This window comes from Thalassophryne amazonica, chromosome 4 (assembly GCF_902500255.1).
Source record: "Thalassophryne amazonica chromosome 4, fThaAma1.1, whole genome shotgun sequence".
NCBI lineage: Eukaryota > Metazoa > Chordata > Actinopteri > Batrachoidiformes > Batrachoididae > Thalassophryne > Thalassophryne amazonica.
In genome coordinates this window covers 33,391,151-33,412,080 of record NC_047106.1, presented here as the reverse complement: position 1 = coordinate 33,412,080, position 20,930 = coordinate 33,391,151, and the positions used below count along the sequence as shown (strand labels likewise).

The 20,930-nt window shown below is 40.8% G+C and overlaps 1 protein-coding gene across 1 annotated transcript; it reads left to right on the top strand.

Moving 5' to 3' along the window:
* Nucleotides 1-219: 219 nt before the first annotated feature.
* Nucleotides 220-15,666, top strand: aipl1 (aryl hydrocarbon receptor interacting protein-like 1). Its single transcript, XM_034169369.1, has 6 exons — nt 220-470; nt 5,544-5,723; nt 11,664-11,852; nt 11,955-12,131; nt 12,230-12,371; nt 15,326-15,666. The coding sequence occupies exons 1-6, from the start codon at nt 366-368 to the stop codon at nt 15,523-15,525; spliced, it is 993 nt and encodes a 330-aa protein (XP_034025260.1). The 5' UTR covers nt 220-365; the 3' UTR covers nt 15,526-15,666.
* Nucleotides 15,667-20,930: the final 5,264 nt, after the last annotated feature.

Sequence of the window (20,930 nt, the reverse complement as noted above, 5' to 3'; positions counted from 1 at the left end):
TCCTCCGAGGCCGGTGATTCCATAATTTTTGCCAGGGGTTGTATAAAAGCCGTTTACTTACACCCAGAAAACATCAATTTCGTGGGTTGTTGGTTGTTGTGATTGTAATTGTGGAAACTCTTGTTGCGTGTTGTGTGTCTTGCATTCTTGCTGGATGTTTCTGTTATGTAAGAGCCTTTAGAAAAAGTGCTGATGATACAAGAAGAAATGAAACAGGAGAGGACGAGAAGTTTCTAATCTTATTATCTCAACCTCAAATAATCCAGTAGGAGCATCACCTCGGCGTTACTCCTCCTGTTAATGTTGATCTCCACACTGCAAACAAACAAACCTGCACATCAGACACATTTTAATGTATATCAACCATGTCGGATATGCAGGACACTCTGTTACTGGGATCTGAAGGCATCAAGAAAACCATCCTGCATGGAGGAACCGGAGACATCCCAAAATTAATCACTGGAGCAAAGGTACCACCAGCCTCCAAGACCTTTTTGTTGTTTTTTATTGTTGTTGTTATGATTGTTTTAGTTCTGATGGGTTTTTTTTTTTAATATTTTGTTGTAATTTTGATTTTATGTTCATTCATAGATCAGATAAATCTGAAACTCCACAGCTTGACTTTCTCCATTATTTAATTTTACTCTTTTGTTATTTCAAACTAATTTATTCTCATCCATTAAAGATGACATGAATCTGCAGCTCTTTTGACTGTGAGTTACACCTGAATGAACCACAATGGTGAGATGCCGTACTGCAACAAATTAAAGATGATGTCATTACTTGCTGTATTTATTAGGTGCAATAATTTAACTTATGGTGCAAACTCAAGTCACTTTACCTTCTCTATTTTAACCTGTCCATATTGTAAATATCAGAGTAACTTATCGTACATTTCACGCTGAAGTCACTTTATCTGATCACTTTCACATCCCGACAGTGTCCCGGCAGTGCAGCATTGAACTGAACACTGGTAGCCTCAGCTTTACCCGGCACTCAGTGCTTTTTTAGTTCTTGTTTTTTAAGAGATACTTGTTTGTTTTATTGCATTCCCTTCTGTCTATTCCTACTGTTCTATCCTGCAATGTGACACTGGGCTTTCTTATCTTTCTTACCTTATCTTATGAAGAACATTTCTTCTGCTATTCTCAATCTTCTGAATGAAATTAAAATATTAATTATTTAAGCATGTGCTCAAAGATCACACATCAGCACAGGGTGGATGAAGTGAGAAGAAAAATCGAGACCCTAAATCCTAACCCTAAACCCTAACCCTAACCCCATGCCTGTTTTTTAACCATTAATCCTTTTGCAGATTTGTTATTAGAGAAAAGAACAAACTTGAAAAGGTTGTTGTTCACTATGAATATGCTGAGTACTTTGGATTTCTGTTTTAAATTTTCTCGCTTGTGTTGAGTTTAAGCCACTTTGAAAGAAAGAAGCTCAATGAGACACTGATGCTGCAGTTTCCAGAAGATGACAGTAGAGGGCGATAGAGGACGCACCTTTAGCTATTGTAACAGCTAAACAGTGGCTCAAACAACCAACCTTTATTTATATAAAACCTTCCATTAAAGTCAATGAAAGTCTAAACTCTTGGCAAGGAATACATACAGTATAGTATGAGTAGAACAAAAAAACGAATTACACCACCAACAACAATACAATTATACAATTCAAGTATTTATATTGGGTCATAAAAATATAAAATGAAAACCTCAGTTGTTAGTTTAAAATGTTAATGATGAAAATCTGCAAAGATTCTGTCAACAAAAAGAAGAATAAATGTAAATAAAGTAAATTAAGAATAAATATGACTTGCTGTAAAGGGAATATGGAGAGCAAACAAAAAAAGATTTTAAAAAGACTGGTAAAATAATAGACATAGCAGCAATATTATAATACAGCATGTGATCTACAAATAACTTTTTCTAGTTCTGAGTGACATTTAGAAATTACAGCTGAAAAGTCTCTGTGAAGACATTTGATATTTTCTAGCCCTTCTTCAACTTTATTCACAGTGTACGTGATGGAATTGACCTCTACATGATATAGAAGCAGGTCATGACAGTTTTTCCACCACGATGTGCCTTTCTGCTACAGGGATCATGTTATACACCTTTTTAGTGTGATCATAAATGGCATCAGATATGTTAAACACAAATATTAAACTGAATAGCCAAAAATATTTTACTAATACTGCAATTCATTCTGAAAAAAATGCACTGGTTAAGGTTATGTTATTTTGCTTTAATTGGAGAATAGTTTATGCTCCCTTTGCTTTCAGGTAGTGGGTGAGAAACCCACAATGGGCATTTCCCTGGAGAATCCACAGGTGAAGGAAGCAGATTTTTTCATCATGTCACCTGTGAAGGTACAGTAGTGTTCAGAATAATAGTAGTGCTATGTGACTAAAAAGATTAATCTAGGTTTTGAGTATATTTCTTATTGTTACATGGGAAACAAGGTACCAGTAGATTCAGTAGATTCTCACAAATCCAACAAGACCAAACATTCATGATATGCACACTCTTAAGGCTATGAAATTGGGCTATTAGTAAAAAAAAAAGTAGAAAAGGGAATGTTCACAATAATAGTAGCATCTGCTGTTGACGCTACAAACTCAAAACTATTATGTTCAAACTGCTTTTTTAGCAATCCTGTGAATCACTAAACTAGTATTTAGTTGTATAACCACAGTTTTTCATGATTTCTTCACATCTGCGAGGCATTAATTTTGTTGGTTTGGAACCAAGATTTTGCTGGTTTACTAGTGTGCTTGGGGTCATTGTCTTGTTGAAACACCCATTTCAAGGGCATGTCCTCTTCAGCATAAGGCAACATGACCTCTTCAAGTATTTTGAAATATCCAAACTGATCCATGATACCTGGTATGCGATATATAGGCCCAACACCATAGTAGGAGAAACATGCCCATATCATGATGCTTGCACCACCATGCTTCACTGTCTTCACTGTGAACTGTGGCTTGAATTCAGAGTTTGGGGGTCGTCTTACAAACTGTCTGTGGCCCTTGGACCCAAAAAGAACAATTTTACTCTCATCAGTCCACAAAATATTCCTCCATTTCTCTTTAGGCCAGTTGATGTGTTCTTTGGCAAATTGTAACCTCTTCTGCACGTCTTTTATTTAACAGAGGGACTTTGCGGGGGATTCTTGCAATAATAATTAGCTTCACACAGGCGTCTTCTAACTGTCACAGCACTTACAGGTAACTCCAGACTGTGTTTGATCATCCTGGAGCTGATCAATGGGTGAGCCTTTGCCATTCTGGTTATTCTTCTATCTATTTTGATGGTTGTTTTCCGTTTTCTTCTACGTGTCTCTGGGTTTTTGTCCATTTTAAAGCACTGGAGATCATTGTAGATGAACAGCCTATAATTTTTTGCACCTGCATATAGGTTTTCCCCTCTCCAATCAACTTTTTAATCAAACTACGCTGTTCTTCTGAACAATGTCTTAAACGTTCCATTTTCCTCAGGCTTTCAAAGAGAAAAGCATGTTCAACAGGTGCTGGCTTCATCCTTAAATAGGGGACACCTGATTCACACCTGTTTGTTCCACAAAACTGACGAACTCACTGACTGAACGCCACACTACTATTATTGTGAACACCCCCTTTTCTACTTTTTTTTTACTAATAGCCCAATTTCATAGCCTTAAGAGTGTGCATATCATGAAGCTTGGTCTTGTTGGATTTGTGACAATCTACTGAATCTACTGGTACCTTGATTCCCATGTAACAATAAGAAATATACTCAAAACCTAGATTAATCTTTTTAGTTACATAGCACAACTATTATTCTGAACACTACTGTGTATACCTAAGGCATGTGGAGATATTGGTTAGGGTTGATTCAAGGGTAGGGTTATGGTTAGGGCTGGGGTTAAGATTAGGCTTGGGAATTAGGTGGGTTGAGCGTGTGTTAGGGTTATGGCTAGGGTTAGACTTGAGCCATGGGTTAGTATTGGGGTGAGGATAGGATTGGATTGAAATTGAGTTTGGGTTATGGCCAGAGTTTGGCTCAGAGCTCGTGTTAAGCTTGGTTGAGTAATGAGAGTGGTGTTGCGGTTGGTGTTTTGTTGGGGGTTGGGTTACGGTTGGTGCTCTGGTTAGTATTAGGGTTGGGATTAGATTGAGGTTGGGTTTAATGGTAGGTTGATTTGAGTTTGGGTTAGGGTTGGAGTTAAGGTTGGGGTTAGGGTCAGGTGTGGCTTGAGTTAGTCTTGGGTCTGGGCTTAGTAATGGGGATTGGGATTGGGACTTGAAGAAAGCTGGATTGAACCTGAGTATGGGTTAGGTCCAGAGTTCACTTTGGGCTACTGTCAGGCTTGGGTCAGTATTGATGGTGGCTTTAAGATTGGTGTTGAGTTTACGGTTGGGTTCAAAACAAGAACAAATAGATTCAGAGACAGCTTTTACTCCACATGCTGCTAGTACTACTAAAGGATTGTGAAATTAATGTTGAATGTTTGGTTGAGTGTTTGCTGGTTTGTGTTACAATTATTTATATATATATATATATATATATATATATATATATATTATGGTTTTATAGTTTTAGAGTCTTGTGGTTTTATATGGCCTGAATGTTGTTGCATGTTGCACTGACTGGTCTTGCATTTTTAATTTTGTTGTACATGTTACAATGACAATAAAGATTCTATTCTGTTCTATTCTACATGATAGGGATATCTAGTAGAATGTCATGTCTTTCTGCTCAGTTCTTACAGGATAATGAATACGTAAGATTTATGCTTTGTGACCCTTTTAAAGAAAACTAGGTTATCTGTCCAAAGAGGTTTTTATCTGAACTGAACTGAGCCCCTTTGCACACAGGTTAATTTTAAACAAAGCGTTTTGCATATAAGCCGGGGACCTGCAATTGTATTTATACCTGTATCTTGTAAATAGTGTGTAAATACTGTGGTTTTGAAGGAATGACAGTGACGATGTGTCTAAGCAATTTGAATGAAATGAGAGCGAGGACTTGCCCTAACCTTTTTAATATTATTTGTCTATTTTGTCCATCTGTGTGTATGGGTCTGGAGCGTGTTGCTGTGTGTGTGTGTGTGTGTGTGCCTGGAGTGTAAGAGAGAGAGATGGGGTGACTATGGATGCATTTGACCTATGTTTTATGTCGGGCCATGTGCCCATACGGGGACTAAGGATGGAAATTAGCTTAGGCTATAATCCTGTGTGTTATGGATGTGTCTCTGTACATTGTCTTTTTAACATGCGCTGTCCCTTGATAAATAAATACAAATTATCTTCTAGCAATTTAATTTTAGTTGTGATCACTACATTTTCATGACATCTCAGACAAAATGTTACCGTGCCTTCTGTATTATGTGAAAAAATGTTCAATTATTTTTAAAATGGCAGATAATCCTATATTTGTTTCAGTTGTTTTCAGTAAAATTTTCACATCCTTTTGTCAACATTCTGTAGTTTCAGGAAAGCTATGCTATTTCTTTCTCTTTTTTCTACTTTTCCATCATCTGGTTTCTTTTCACTCCAGGTGACATTTCACTTCCGCACTCAGCTATGTGATGATGACCGTACAGTGATAGATGACAGCAAAGCCGTTGGCACACCGATGGAAATAGTGATCGGAAACATGTTTAAACTGGACATTTGGGAGACCCTGTTGTCTTCTATGAGGATCGGTGAGGTTGCAGAGTTCTGGTGTGACACCATTGTAAGTACAAAAAAATAACGCAATGCTAAAATACCCTCAGTATGAGCATGTCATCAGTAAGAGTGTGTAGAAAGAATATGACCTTTTGATCCCTTAGAATAGGGGTCAAAAAATCACATCTTTGAACTTGTCCAAGGTCTGTGTCCCATGAATGATCCCTATGAGTTTGAAGACCCTGGTAGTAACAGGCCTGGACCTATCCTGAGCACAGACAGATGGATAGATGCAAATAGGGCTGCAGCTATCGATTATTTTAGTAATCGAGTATTCTATCAATTATTCTGGCGATTAATCAAGTAAGCGGATAAAAAGTACTTCTGCGTTTTTAAACAACATCAATAGTCCAGGTCTCTCCCTAAGCAATGGCACAATGTCACTGCGCCAAAGTATTGGCATTTTGCTGAAATGGCAGTGGGATGTGGTTTTCTGTTTTGTTTTCTCCAACTTGTAAAATGTAACCATTTTTAAGTTTTGTTTTTGTTTTTTTTACAAAGGTTGATGTACTGGGTCCCTGCGTGATTTTTTTTAATCCCTCTTTCTCTGCAATTCAGCAGATGCATTTCAGCTGGAGGTTGAACATGCAGACCTCGCAGTCAGGTTTTTAATTATTATTTAAGTTACCGTGTTTGTGAAGTGTTGTGTGTTGCCTAAAAAAGCAAAAGTTAAAAAGTCAAACACTCAGTGTGAGTCTGAGATAAACAGAAGAGTGGATTTCTGTTGTTTGTCAATGTAGCCGGGGACAGAGCTGTGACTCGCCTGGTCTGAGAGCCCCTCACACTGGGCAGAGAGAGACAGCAGCCGGCCGCCGGGTCAATAGTCCCTCCCCACATAGAGCAGACCGTGTGTTTTTTAAAAACAGACAAACACAATGCTTCGGTTTAAATGCACAGTAAGTCTATTTCAGATGATCAGCGTGGACCATCTTTCTCTTAAAAGCCTTTATTTTACTCTGTGTGTCATGTTGGAAAGCGGTAGCTGTCGTTCTTCTTCTTCTTTTTATTTCCGGCAGACTAGGCACGGCTAGTGCATTGCTGCCCCCCACTTGTCAGAATGTACACCTAGAAAACAATGAATTATCTGCCCTACACTTTATTATAATACCCTGTGCTCCTCAGAAAGTTTATGACTGCCATTGCCCTCTCTTTGGGGGAAGCTCCTTGACCTAGAATGGTCCTTAGGGAAAAGGTGTTAATTCCCAATGATGTAAGCACACAGAACATATCTTTTCTTTGCTCTGCATAAGCAGAACAATGCAAAATAAAATGAGTCACGGTTTCAGGGACATCACAAAATTCACAAAGGCAATCTTTGTGTTTTCCATTGAGAAACAATCCACTACCCAACCCACAATGGACCAGCCGGAGACGTGTCAGCTTGACATCATCCTGCCGAGAGAGGCCAGATCTTATAATGGTGCCATTAACTGAAGGAACAATATCATATGACTTTCTTCCCCTAATTTCAGCATCCCACATTTGCTGCCACTGCTTTCCTATGGCATCCATAACAAACGAGCGACACTCAGTTCTCAGTTCTCTTTAAAATGAACGCTCACTTCTTTTAAGCTTGCCTTAGCGAGGCCATCTGCAATTTCATTGCCTTCACCTCCAACATGAGCTGGCACCCACAGAAAAGCCATGTCAAAACCCACCATCTCTAACCTGTACATTATAATCAAAATTTCATCAATAATGTCTGGTCGAGCTTTACAACCCTCACCTCCTTCCAGGGCCATCAGAGATGACAAAGAGTCAGTGCAAATCACTGCACTCTTGACTCCACTTTCCTCAAGCCACCACAATGCCCACAAAATTGCAGTTAATTCAACCGAGAAGATAGACAGGCCATCCGGAAGGCGGTGACTCTTGTCTAAGGTCAAGAAGGGGTACATAAAACCTAAAACCAACCTTGTTACTATTTGGGTCCTTAGAACCATCGGTGAAAATTCTAACTACACCATTCCAATTATTTCCAAGATGGAGACTCACATGAGATGCCAAGCTTTCCGTGGACCCATTCTTTAACAAATGACTTATTGTCAGATCAATATTTGGCTCATGCCAAAGCCAAGGAGGAGTCTGGGGCCAGAGCACAGGGGACACGATTTCCTTGTTATAAAAGGGAGGTTTCTGGATATTATTTTTTACGCAATGCAAATAGGATTTCTTTACAGTCTTACTCATACGGTAGCTATCGTTGCTAATTTGATTAGCTGTTATGCTCCAGTCTTCTTCTGTTTTTTTTTGTTTTTTTCTGCGGACGTTGCAGCGCCACACACAGGCCTGGCATATGTACTACAACGTTAAACGAAGCTTCGAAGCACAGAATTTGCCACGAACATTTTTTGTAATCGAATTATTTGAGTTACTCGACTAATCGTTTCAGCCCTAGACGCAAAGTCTTCGCAATACCTGATTTTTTTTAACCCGATGGCCATATTTTTGCCTCGGGAAAAAATAAATTATTTTTCCTGAAGCACCATCTGGTTTTGTTTTAAAATTATTTTCCTTGATTCCCCAGTATACCTGTAATAGTATTTGATTAACCTCCCCTCAGGCCCAGCAGTTCTGTATTTGTCTGTCTTCAACTGAAGTGCAAGGTAGGATGTTGCTTCTATTGGACTACTAACTTACTACTTACCAGGATTCAGTTCCAGGTGCGTCTGTTTCAGACTTTTCTGTGTCCTTGGGTACTTTACTTCATCTGTGTTCTTTGAATCCGCCCAGCTGTAAATTCATCCCACCCTGGTGTCCCATCCAGGGAGAGTTGTGGACTCTCATTTGGTTCACATTATGGCGTAAGCACCGGCAGTCCCCAAGGCCTGTATAGGACTTTTTATGTCCACATCTTGCCCAAAATCTAATATATGGTTCCTTACAGCTAGATGGTCGATCTGGAGACACCTGTGTGTGGGTTTGTTTAATGTGGAAATGTCATTGCATGCTGACAAACACATAGTCCTTGACAGATCCTTAGCCTGATTCAATGGCTGGGAAATCCCAGATGATCCTGGTCTGAGGACCTGCTGCACCCTTCATCCACCTTCTCAGCTGTTGGGTGTCAAGCCATCACCTCTTCTGCCTGATTGAGGACTTCTTGTTTCATCAGAGCCCTGTTAGCCATCTTGTGTTTAGGGTTCCTGTTGGTCCCAACAGGAACAACTAACACACACTAAATCTAACACACTAAATCCAGTTTTAAAATCTGGATCTGACCTCTTGTCTTGATGATCTGATATTGAAGTTGTTTTTTTTTTTTCATTTTCGATATTCAAGTAATGTAATCATCCGCTTCTGTCTGTGAATCCACATAACATCTCAATTGTTATGTCGGGTGTGTTTGTGTTGAGACGCTCAGAGACAGATGGGTTGAGGCAGCATGTCATTAATCTACAGCTGCTTCACTTTTCCTTAATCGGCTCTTGTTCCTGCTGAATCAGCGCAACTCAGCTCCTTCCACTCTGATTAGAAGTGATGAGGCTTATTCACTCCAACATGGCCGCTCCACGCTGCCCACGGCTGTGCCAATTTTGTCCAGCAGGAGGCAGACGTTGGCAGCAGCAACTGAACTCAGTAAAACATATCCAAATAGTATATATTTAAACATTATAACTGAATGCTTTAAATATTTGAAATTGCTTGCATGTGAACTGATACTGGTTCCAAACCTCACACGGCCACGGGGACTATTTCAGCAAGATAATATGAGTTGGCTGACTTTTTTTTTTTTTTTTGATTAAAACACACCTCACACAGCCGTAACTTGGGCGACCACCAGACTTATGCATTTGAAATGAAAGAAATTGATAAAGAAGCTCAAATCATGCGGCGTGTAGCTTGAACCACACCTGCTCCTAATTTCCATCATGCATGTGATGAAAAGATTATTCCCCACAACAAGCCCATACATGTCCAGCAGGTGGCAGTGTACAGTATGCAGTAAACATACTACATAAACACATACTACTAGAATTTAAAATTCTTCTTCTTACTTAGGTTTTGAATAATCAGGTCCCATCTTATCTTAGGGACCTCATAGTACCATATCACCCCAATAGAGCACTTCGCTCTCAGACTGCAGGCTTACTTGTAGTTCCTAGGGTTTGTAAGAGTAGACTGGGAGGCAGAGCCTTCAGCTTTCAGGCTCCTCTCCTGTGGAACCAGCTCCCAATTCGGATCAGGGAGACAGACACCCTCTCTACTTTTAAGATTAGGCTTAAAACTTTCCTTTTTGCTAAAGCTTATAGTTAGGGCTGGATCAGGTGACCCTGAACCATCCCTTAGTTATGCTGCTATAGACTTAGACTGCTGGGGGGTTCCCATGATGCACTGAGTGTTTCTTTCTCTTTTTGCTCTGTATGCACCACTCTGCATTTAATCATTAGTGATTGATCTCTGCTCTCTTTCACAGCATGTCTTTTTCCTGGTTCTCTCCCTCAGCTCCAACCAGTCCCAGCAGAAGAATGCCCCTCCCTGAGCCTGGTTCTGCTGGAGGTTTCTTCCTGTTAAAAGGGAGTTTTCCTTCCCACTGTCGCCAAGTGCTTGCTCACAGGGGGTCGTTTTGACCATTGGGGTTTTTCCGTAATTATTGTATGGCCTTGCCTTACAATTTAAAGCGCCTTAAGGGGCAACTGTTTGTTGTGATTTGGCGCTATATAAATAAAATTGATTTGATTTGATTTGATACTACATATAATAAATATATAATAAATAAGCAAATCAAACTTGCTTTTTAACTGATCTGGTGCATCAAAATTAACTGAAGTTTGAGTTTTTCCTCATTATATGCACTTTTAATTTGAAGACTTACAAGATGATAGCATTCTTTGCATTTCAGTTTTCATGTTAAAATGTGGAGGTGGACTCATCTATTTAATCACTATCCGCGTATTACAGGGTAACTTTCACTCAACTTCTGTGATTTACAGTACTGTGCAAATGTTTTAGGCACATTTTATGCACCATAAAAGCATTAAAAATTGTGGAAACCTGATAAATATTTGTAAATAAATTAAATATGTGTATGAATTTCAACTGTAAAGAAAATAGATATGAAAATTGAGTTCTATTCATGTGTGATTCTTTGGTAGTTAAGTCGAACCTGAGTATAAGTCGCAGGACCTCAAAAACTATTTTAAGACCATGCAAATAAATGAAAGCACGTGTAAATGTGTTTCACAATCATTTTAATATTGCATGATCATTGCACATCATCATCAGCTGCTCCTGTGGTTGCTTCCAAGTGCAGGACCAACAGAGTGAAAAACTGTCTTGTCCCACAGGCCATCAGACTGTACAACTCCTCACTCAGAGGGAGGAGGAGTAACAGGAAGACAGAGGATGGGAAGGAGAGGAACAGTAGTAGCCAGTAAACCAGTATGTCTGGTACTTATATTTATATTTGCAAATTGTTTTTTTATTTTCACCTTTGATGCTCTGTGTGCTTCTTACCATCTGTCCTGCTATACAATGCTGCTTTAACCTCAGTTTCCCTGAGGGAGTCTTCCCAAGGGATTAATAAAGTTCCATCTAATCTAATCATTTGCAACTGTGTATGGTATTCCACTGGCCAGTGCACTTACAAAGAAATTATTATTATTATTATTATTATTACAGAATAAAAACTATAGCTCACATATTCACTTTTGTTGGAACTGATTTTTTTGTTAACACGCCAATAAAAAGTGATGAGGAAAAGAACCATCAAATGTTACTTTTATTATAACTCTGGGATGCCTGAAACTTTTGTACAGTACTGTATGACACTGAAGTCGAAGCTGAGTTGTTTCATGCCTAATTTTTGCTTCCAGAATTTGAGAATTAGATGGTATCTTACACCTTAAGTTGAAGACATAGTCCCGAAATACTTATTACCTGGTAGATCAGTTGGATCAAAGGTTTGCAAGTTTTTTTTATTTTTGTATTGGTGTCTTTTCTCCAGCACACTGGAATTTATCCAATTGTGTCAAAAAGTATGAGGCGCATTGCAGAGGGCAAAGACCCAGTTGACTGGCACATCCATACATGTGGCATGGCTAACATGTTCGCCTACCACAGCCTGGGCTACGATGACCTTGATGAACTGATGAAGGAACCCAAACCCCTCTACTTTGTCCTGGAGCTGCTCAGGGTGAGAAAGAACAGAGACAAAAGCACAAGTCCATGTGCCATGTCATAAAATCATGCAACGTGTGGAAAACCAGAAGAAAAGAAAAATGCACATGTCCAACAGGTGCAGCAGCCAAGTGAGTACAACAGGGAGTCCTGGGCTCTGAGTGATGAGGAGAGGCTGAAGGTTGTGCCTGTGCTGCATGGCCAGGGCAACCGGCTCTATAAGCTGGGACGCTACCAAGAGGCTACACAAAAGTACAAAGAGGCCATCATCTGCATTAAAAACGTGCAGACAAAGGTGCCAAGCAATTTGTGAAGCTTTTTACAAGTGATTCATATTCAAATTCATATAGACGTGAAGCAACAATAAAGCCATCGTGAATGTTTCCTCATCAGGAAAAAGCCTGGGAAGTGGCGTGGCTGAAGCTGGAGAAGATGGCCAACACATTGACACTCAACTACTGCCAATGTCTTCTACGCATGGAGGAGTTTTATGAGGTCATCGAACACACAAGCGACATCATCAACCAACATCCAGGTTTGACACCTAAAGTGACACAATGTTCAATTGATTGTTGTTGGTTTTATAAGGTTTTGTTATTCCTGGAGACACACAGACGGGTGACGCAAGAGGTGTTCAGGGGATTTCACATGTACAACTGAGTATCATCAGCATAGCAATGAAAAATAATGCTGCAGTATGTGCCCAAGGGGTGCTATGTAAAGGTAGAATAGCCTAAGATGGACCCTGTGGAACCCCTTATTTCATGGCAAAAGGTTAGCGGTAACGTTATTGAACAGGACACAGTGAGAGTGACTGGTCAGGTATGATGTCAACCATGCAAGGACATTCCAAGTAATCCCAAAATGATTCTCCAGCCTATCAAGTAGAATACGATGATCCACCATATCAAATGTAGCACTAAGCTCTAACAGCACCAGAACTCTAGTGGTCTCTGAATCCATTGCAAGCAGGAGATCATGTACCACTTTAGTGAGAGTCGTCTCTGTGGAATGATGCATTCTAAATGCAGACTGCAGTGGCTGAAACAGATTATTCTCAGTAAGGTGGTCCCGAGCTGCTGTTAAACCACTTTTTCAAGGATTTTAGAACAAAATGATAGTTTTGATACTGGCCTATAATTCTTCAGTAAACTGGGGTCAAGGTTAGATTACTTAAGTAATGGCTTAATCACTGCAGATTTGAAACATTTAGGAACAGATCCCAAGGTTAGTGAGAGATTCATAATTTCCAATACAGTCAGCCCAAGAGTGGGCCACAGGCCCCTTAAACAGTTTCATTAGTATCAGGCCAAAAAGACGGGCTGTGCTTTTAGCAGAAGTTACAAATTTTGTCAACACACCTCGTGAAATAACATCAAATTCAGTAACTCTAGGTGATGTAATATGTATATGTCATGGACAAGAATGAGCGAAGCTCTTCAGCACCTCACCATTTCATTTAGATCCTTCAGACTTTATTTTCAGTCAATTCTTCTGGGTAGCATTAGCATGGCTAAAAACCTTCAGCTTCACCTACCAGGCCCCAACAACAACGGCCCTCTTAACCCCCCGTCATTTTAACCATTTTTCTTTATTTGTGTCTCACATGCCTGGAAAGTCCTCACCATCTTATTTAGATCTTTCAGACTTTATTTTCAGTAAATGCTTCTGGGCAGCATTAGCATGGCTAAAAAACGTCATGCAATTTACACACTAAATAATCACTGACTGACCTCATGTGCTGTCAAGGTGCACGCTGCCTCCCACTTTAGCGTTCCTAGATTCAATGTCAACTCAACAATTTAGCATTTCCTGTTTCAGTGTTGACTGCTCATTGAATTCCCGTGAGATTTCCTCTATTCACATGAGCTCTCCCCTTTCTCTTTTTTTTTTGTTCTTTTTTTTAAATTGCAACAAACAAAAAATTACACAAAAACCTTACAGATGATAAACATAGCAGTGCAAAAATGACATAATGAAAAACAGGTTAATATCCTCCACACTCTCACAAGCTCCACTAGCTTAGCTATGGTAAGCTAAAAGTGGATGCTCATTTTGGCCAATTAACTACCCAGTTTCTGGGTATTCTGTGTTAGTACGCCCCCGCGGCCGACGTGCTTGATGAATTCCTACGCAAAAAGTATTTCCCACATAATTGTGATCTATTCCTGTGAGCTTGTGTATCTTGTGTGTTTTACGCCTAAATGATCAGAAGTCAATACTCACACTCGTCCAGCAGCATCTTCTCATGTTGGCAAATTCAGCACCATTTTGCAAACAACCGTAAACTGGGTCAGGTGAAAGAAGTTCGGCAAGCACAGTCTGTGGGCACAAGCTATCCCACAGTTCCAAAATAGCAGAGATGTCGCTCCAACAAGAGTGGCACTCTGAGCAGGGTGCTGCAACTCCAGGAAGTGTTAAAAATTTGACATTTCCTGTTTCAGTGTGGGCTCAGAATTTGGCACTTACTGTTTCAGTGTCAACTTGCTACTGAATTCCTGCGAGATCCTATGAGATCTCTTCTGTTGTCAATCCAGGAAGTGTTGATCCAGGAATTGTTCAACGTTTGACATTTCCTGTTTCACTGTGGGCTCAAAACTTGGCACTTCCTGTTTCATTGTCAACTTGCCACTGAATTCCCGCTAGATCCTATGAGATCTCTTCTGTTGTCAATCCAGGAAGTGTTGATCCAGGAATTGTTCAACGTTTGACATTTCCTGTTTCACTGTGGGCTCAGAATTTGGCACTTACTGTTTCAGTGTCAACTTGCTACTGAATTCCCGCTAGATCCTATGAGATCTCTTCTGTTGTCAATCCAGGAAGTGTCGATCCAGGAATTGTTCAACATTTGACATTTCCTGTTTCACTGTGGGCTCAAAATTTGGCACTTCCTGTTTCAGTGTCAACTTCCCACTGAATTTCCACGAGATCCCACGAGATCTCATCTATTGTCTGTCCAGGAAGTGTTCAACATTGGACATTTCCTGTTTCACTGTGGACGACAGTGTACCATGAGCGAGCTTCAGGCCGCTTCGCTCATATCAGATCACATTACTAACAGGATGCAGTGGTTTAGCCTAATGCTCTCCGTTTTCTTTTTGAAGTAATCTAAGAAAACGTGGGCTGTAAATGCAGAGCGACTTACAGGTGGTGGTCCTTGAACATGTGTTGCCGCCATGCCAAAAATGGAACTTTGAATTATGTACCACTGCATGGAAAAGTCTCGTATCTGTAGTCAATATCACTTGGGATAAGAGTCTTGTACCTGTAGCCACATCCTAAAAGGATAGGCTTGTGTCCTGTCAGGGGTGTACCCCGCCTCTCAACCAGTGAGCGCTGGAATAGTCTCCAGCCCCCCTGTGAGCCTTAACTGGAATAAGTGAGCTTCAAAAATGGATGGCTTTCTTTGGAATTCTTTTGGAAACAAATGATTTCTCCACACTTGTCACTTGTCACTCACCTGTTGCCCCCACTCCCTTTTTTTTCCAGGTATAGTGAAGGCCTTTTACCTGCGTGCGAAAGCCCACATGGAGGTGTGGAATGAGGCGGAGGCTCGGCAGGACTTCAGCAGGGTCTTGGAGCTGGACCCCAGCATGAAGAAAGCTGTCAAGAAGGAACTGGCTGTGCTCAACATGCGCATGGAAGAGAAGAACCAAGAGGACCGGAAGAAGTACAACGGCATGTTCTGACCGGGATGCTAACAGAAAACACATTCTATACCCATCAAAGTCACACTTACTTTTTCTGCTGGAAAAGCGAAGCAGCGGCTGTGACATTTCCAGTAAAGCTACTGGTCAAATCAAATAAATGAGGATTTCATTGTCTTTCAGAAAATGTACTTCAGTTTCAAACTGAGCTCATCACAGATCAAACTATGAATTATAATGATCCTGAACCTGACAAGCTCATAAAAAAATAAATAAATAAAAGACTTATAATTGTTGCTCCCATTTCTCCCAAATCAATGTAAAGTGAAAATTCAAGGGACCATTTTCAACATCAGGCCAAACGTGCACATAATTAACCAACATAAATTAAATGCACTCATTGGATGATGAGGGTCAGTGACAGATATGAACAGAAACACTGCTCTGGATTTGAGGAAACACACACACACTCATCTTCAACCGCTTTTCCAACATCGGGTTACAGGGGGCTGGAGCCTATTCCAGCGGTCATAGGGCATGAGGCAGGGTACACCGTGGACAGGACACCAGTCTGTCACAGGGTTACACATAGACAGACGAACATATAGACCAACAGGCAGGGGTGCCGAAAAGGGGAGAAAAAGGAGAAGGATTCTAGGGGTCCATGATTGACAGGGGTCCAGAGGTCCCTAATACTTTTTTAATACTGACAAAATAATATGGGGGTGGCCCAGTAAGATTTCTTTTTATGGGACCCAAAATCCCTGGTGGCGCCCCTGGATACAGGCACGTTCACACGCACATGCATCACCTACAGGCAATTTAAAGTCTCCAATCCACCTAACCTGCATGTCTTTGGATGTGGGAGGAAGCTGAGCACCTGGAGAGAACCCACATAAACATGGGGAGAACATGCAAACTCCACACAGAAAGGCCACAGGTGGGAATCGATCCCATGACCTTCTTGCTGTGAGGCAACAGTGCTAGTGACAGCAACAGTCTGTTGTCTAATTAGTGAGCATTCATACCCTAATCTTGGACACCAGAGTCTTGATCCCCTTAAGAGCACCCAAAACCGAATTGTGGTGATGGCCACAAACGCGCAACCATCCACACACAGACACCCAGATCACAGCTAAATATCCGATCACTACTGTGGCTGGTGTGTGGGCCAACACAAAAGCACAGAACCTTACCATATGACATGGACCACTCCAGCACGTCAGAAGCCATACGGCCGGCTGCACACAACAACTTTTCATGTCTTTTGCTGAGTGGTATGCCCGCTGGAAAAGGCCTTGCTGAATGTGACCAGTGGCGAGCTGCTTAAGGAAATCACTCAAATTATATCTTGGTCCTGTTGGGCAGAATGTTTCATGATGCTTGTCCTCAGCCCAACTTGATACAAAATTGAAGGTCTACATGTCTCCATCTGGGACAGGCATCATGAAATATTCTGTGTTAATGCTGACATAAACATCCATCACAAGGTCTTGAACACATACCGTTCAGATGAGCAATGCGAACATGTCACCCGCACATAAGGTCTCACTTTTTCACCCAATCACATAGATCCACTCATCCAGCAAGCAGGGAAGGCCCGCCCACTTGGAGGTTGGCCGAGTGCAGGCTTAAATCGCAGAGGAGCCCAGAGGATGGGGTTCTTGTTAACAGCGGTGCACGTGACGTCTGTTTTCAAGGTCTCAGCGCTGTGATGGTGACTTTCTTGTTCAATGTTGGCATATCTTTAATACAGCATCTGTTTTTTTTAAGTCTGTCTTCCTGTCAATATTTGAATCTTAAATTCGCTCACCACATAAAATTACCGGGGTGGGAATCACAGGCAGAAAATCCCCAACAGCCCATTGTGATCAAACTTGGCCTGGTGTAAGATCAGCTCAAGGCAGCGTCATGCTGCCACAGTGTGTGAGCTTAGACGGGATGCCAGCGCTCAAAAATCAGATGCGCTATTTGGATAGAGTGATGTAAAACATACAAAATATGAATATGCTAAGACTGAGCCATTTAGTTCTTTGCCAAATGATACTGGATATGGAACTTTCAGACATTTCAACAGCAGGATCTTCATTCCTGTATGTTTGCTGTTAATAGGTTCTACAAAATGCCCCTGGTGGAAGGTTGCATATATAACTGTCATTAAAAGGTCACAACCCTGTCAATCCATACCAGCTCTGCCCTCTGCCTTTGATACAGAATCAATTCTGTAACTCCCTCAATCCTGGCTTCACTGTGGAACAACACTACTGCCCCCCTACGCCCCCAGTGCAATAACAATAATGATAACAACAACAACAGGTAAGTTGCCCATAGGGGCAAAGGGACACAACTGTAAGTTGATTTTTGGCTGTCAGCCCATCTTATTTTCACCAAACGTTAACTTCTTAAATAAACAGTTGAGACCTTGCTGCACATTTGAGCAGCTTTTGTCACCATCTAGTGGGCAACATGAACATTTCAGTGCTTCTGGTACATTTCCTACTTGAAACTCAAAATTATGTTAAAAAAACGCACTTATAAATGTCAGAAATGCACAAAAGTTTTAATTTTATTGTATTTTGGTGTGTAGAGCTTTAACCTTCCAGTATTAATATATAAAAATTTAGATTTTCAGCGCTTTACAGTTCTTAACTTTTAAGATATAGACGTTTGCTGGAAGGACATATGGAAGGATGAAATTTCTCCTGATAAGCACAACTTACAGTTCTGAATAACAACAATAATCATTAATATCGAATTTCGGATCTGCCTGGACGACTTTGCAAAGTTTGGTGAGTTTTTAAGCATGGGAAAAGGCAAAAAATGGGCTAGAAAAGTGTGAATAATAATAATAAACAGCACAATTACAATAGGGTCCTCACAGGACTTTGTCCTACTCGGGCCCTAATAATAATAACAGTCAGGGGCTGTCGTCTGCACAGCTCTCCTGACTGGAGCTCAGACCACATTGCAGAATGCACGTCCCTGTGCAACATGAGGCAGATGCTATAACGCACCACCAGTCTAATGAGGGGAAGCAATAAAAGCAGACCAGGAAAAACAGAGCGAGAGAGAGACTCCCGATTAAACAAAAAAGCTTCACATTCTCATTTACTGGCTGTTTTCATCTGAGCCAAATTGAAAACCAGAATTTATTTCAACAATCTGACACCACATGGATATTAAATGCTGAGGGGCCAATAAATCATGGTGCAAAATCTACACCTGGATTTCCTCAGTGATGTCTAGAAAACTGATGAGACACTTGATTTACAATGTACTGCCACAGGAAACGTCTCTGAGCAGAAGCACGGGGCGACAGTAAATTATGCACAGCAACACAATGAGCCACAGCCGGCCTGCTATAAACCACTGGTGCTGATGCTGAGGAGGAGGAGTGATGGAGAGGCGGCTCAGACCAGAATAACATGCTCCAACACTGAGACAAGTTAGAAACCTTCATCAATAGAAATGTAATGATGGTGCCTTCAAAATACATTTCACATAGTCAAAAAAAACAAAAAAAGAACTTGATTTCTTCGATAAAATACACGTTCTGTCCTCACAAAGTCTTATTGACAAAGCTCTTCTTTGTCACATGTATGCAACACCAACAAGGACCTCATCAAAAAGGCATTTGGGGTTCAGGCTCTTGCTTAAACCTAAAGTGTGGAGGATTTAGTGTCAGGTTGCAGTTTGCATTATGCTTTCACGTTTCACCAGTCACAATAATAAGTCCCTTGATATTTTTGCCACGTTCTGAGACAGACTGGTATCCTCTCCAGGGTGCACCTCACCTCATGCCCTACGACTGCTGGGATCAGCTCCAGCCCCCAACCCATGACCCTTAATTGGTGAGAAAATTGATGGATGGATAAAATTTTCAACACAGATAGATATTAGCCCATGGAAGACTCCATTTGGTGTTTTGCAGTTGTGTATCTCACGCCGTCTTGGGGTCCATGACTCACATGAGAGATGAGTTTCAGCAGAGTTCGTGTTCAGGGAACAATGTAAACAAACACCGTGAAGTATGGACAACAAGACAACATCGGGGCATGGCAGAAGTCCATCACAGGTGCTACACCTCCTCTAGATAACCCTCTCAACTTGGGAGAACGTCATCATCATAATCGTTGTGAATTTGCCGGATCAACGCCATCCATATCCTCATTAATCATTCCAGCGCTGTGAGATGCCGGAACTCTGCTGGCACCGTGTTGTATTCTGGGAAGTGCAGCGGGCCGCCAGGGGCATTATGGGAAACGTTAAAGTACGAATTCAATTTTGGAGGTGATCCGGTCCAGATTCTGGCTCAAGATTTCACTTGTAAGGATTACGTCAAAACCACTTCATGGATTCTCACCATATTTGCACCACGTTAGGCCATGAAAAACTCATGGTTTACCATTTTGTGAATTAAATATCACATTGCAATATTTTCATCAGTCAGACCATTCTGGATCAGTATGCAATTATTGCATTGTGTTGTGGAATCCAGGTGAAGTCCGGGTCACGATGTGAATCACATACAGTAGTGTTCAGAATAATAGTAGTCCTATGTGACTAAAAAGATTAATCCAGGTTTTGAGTATATTTCTTATTGTTACATGGGAAACAAGGTACCAATAAATTCAGTAGATTCTCACAAATCCAACAAGACCAAGCATTCGTGATATGCACACTCTTAAGGCTATGAAATTGGGCTATTAGTAAAAAAAGTAGAAAAGGGGGTGTTCACAATAATAGTAGCATCTGCTGTTGACACTACAAACTCAAAACTATTGTGTTCAAACTGCTTTTTTAGCAATCCTGTGAATCACTAAACTAGTATTTAGTTGTATAACCACAGTTTTTCATGATTTCTTCACATCTGCAAGGCATTAATTTTGTTGGTTTGGAACCAAGATTTTGTTCATTTACTGGTGTGCTTGGGGTCATTGTCTTGTTGAAACACCCATTTCAAGGGCACGTCCTCTTCAGCATAAAGCAACATGACCTGGTATGTGATATATAGGCCCAACACCATAGTAGGAGAAACATGCCCATATCATGATGCTTGCACCACCATGCTTCACTGTCTTCACTGTGAACTGTGGCTTGAATTCAGAGTTTGGGGGTCGTCTCACAAACTGTCTGCGGCCCTTGGACCCAAAAAGAACAATTTTACTCTCATCAGTCCACAAAATATTCCTCCATTTCTCTTTAGGCCAGTTGATGTGTTCTTTGGCAAATTGTAACCTCTTCTGCACATCTTTTATTTAACAGAGGGACTTTGCGAGGGATTCTTGCAAATAAATTAGCTTCACACAGGCGTCTTCTAACTGTCACAGCACTTACAGCTAACTCCAGACTGTCTTTGATCATCCTGGAGCTGATCAGTGGGTGAGCCTTTGCCATTTTCTTTTTCTGTTTTCTTCCACCTGTCTCTGGTTTTTTGTCCATTTTAA

Coding starts and splice junctions, on each gene's coding strand:
- aipl1 (XM_034169369.1), top strand. CDS start 366: ATGTCGGATATGCAGGACACTCTGTTACTGGGATCTGAAGGCATCAAG. Junction 11,853..11,954: donor TTGTCCTGGAGCTGCTCAGG/GTGAGAAAGAAC, acceptor CATGTCCAACAG/GTGCAGCAGCCAAGTGAGTA. Junction 12,132..12,229: donor TTAAAAACGTGCAGACAAAG/GTGCCAAGCAAT, acceptor TTTCCTCATCAG/GAAAAAGCCTGGGAAGTGGC.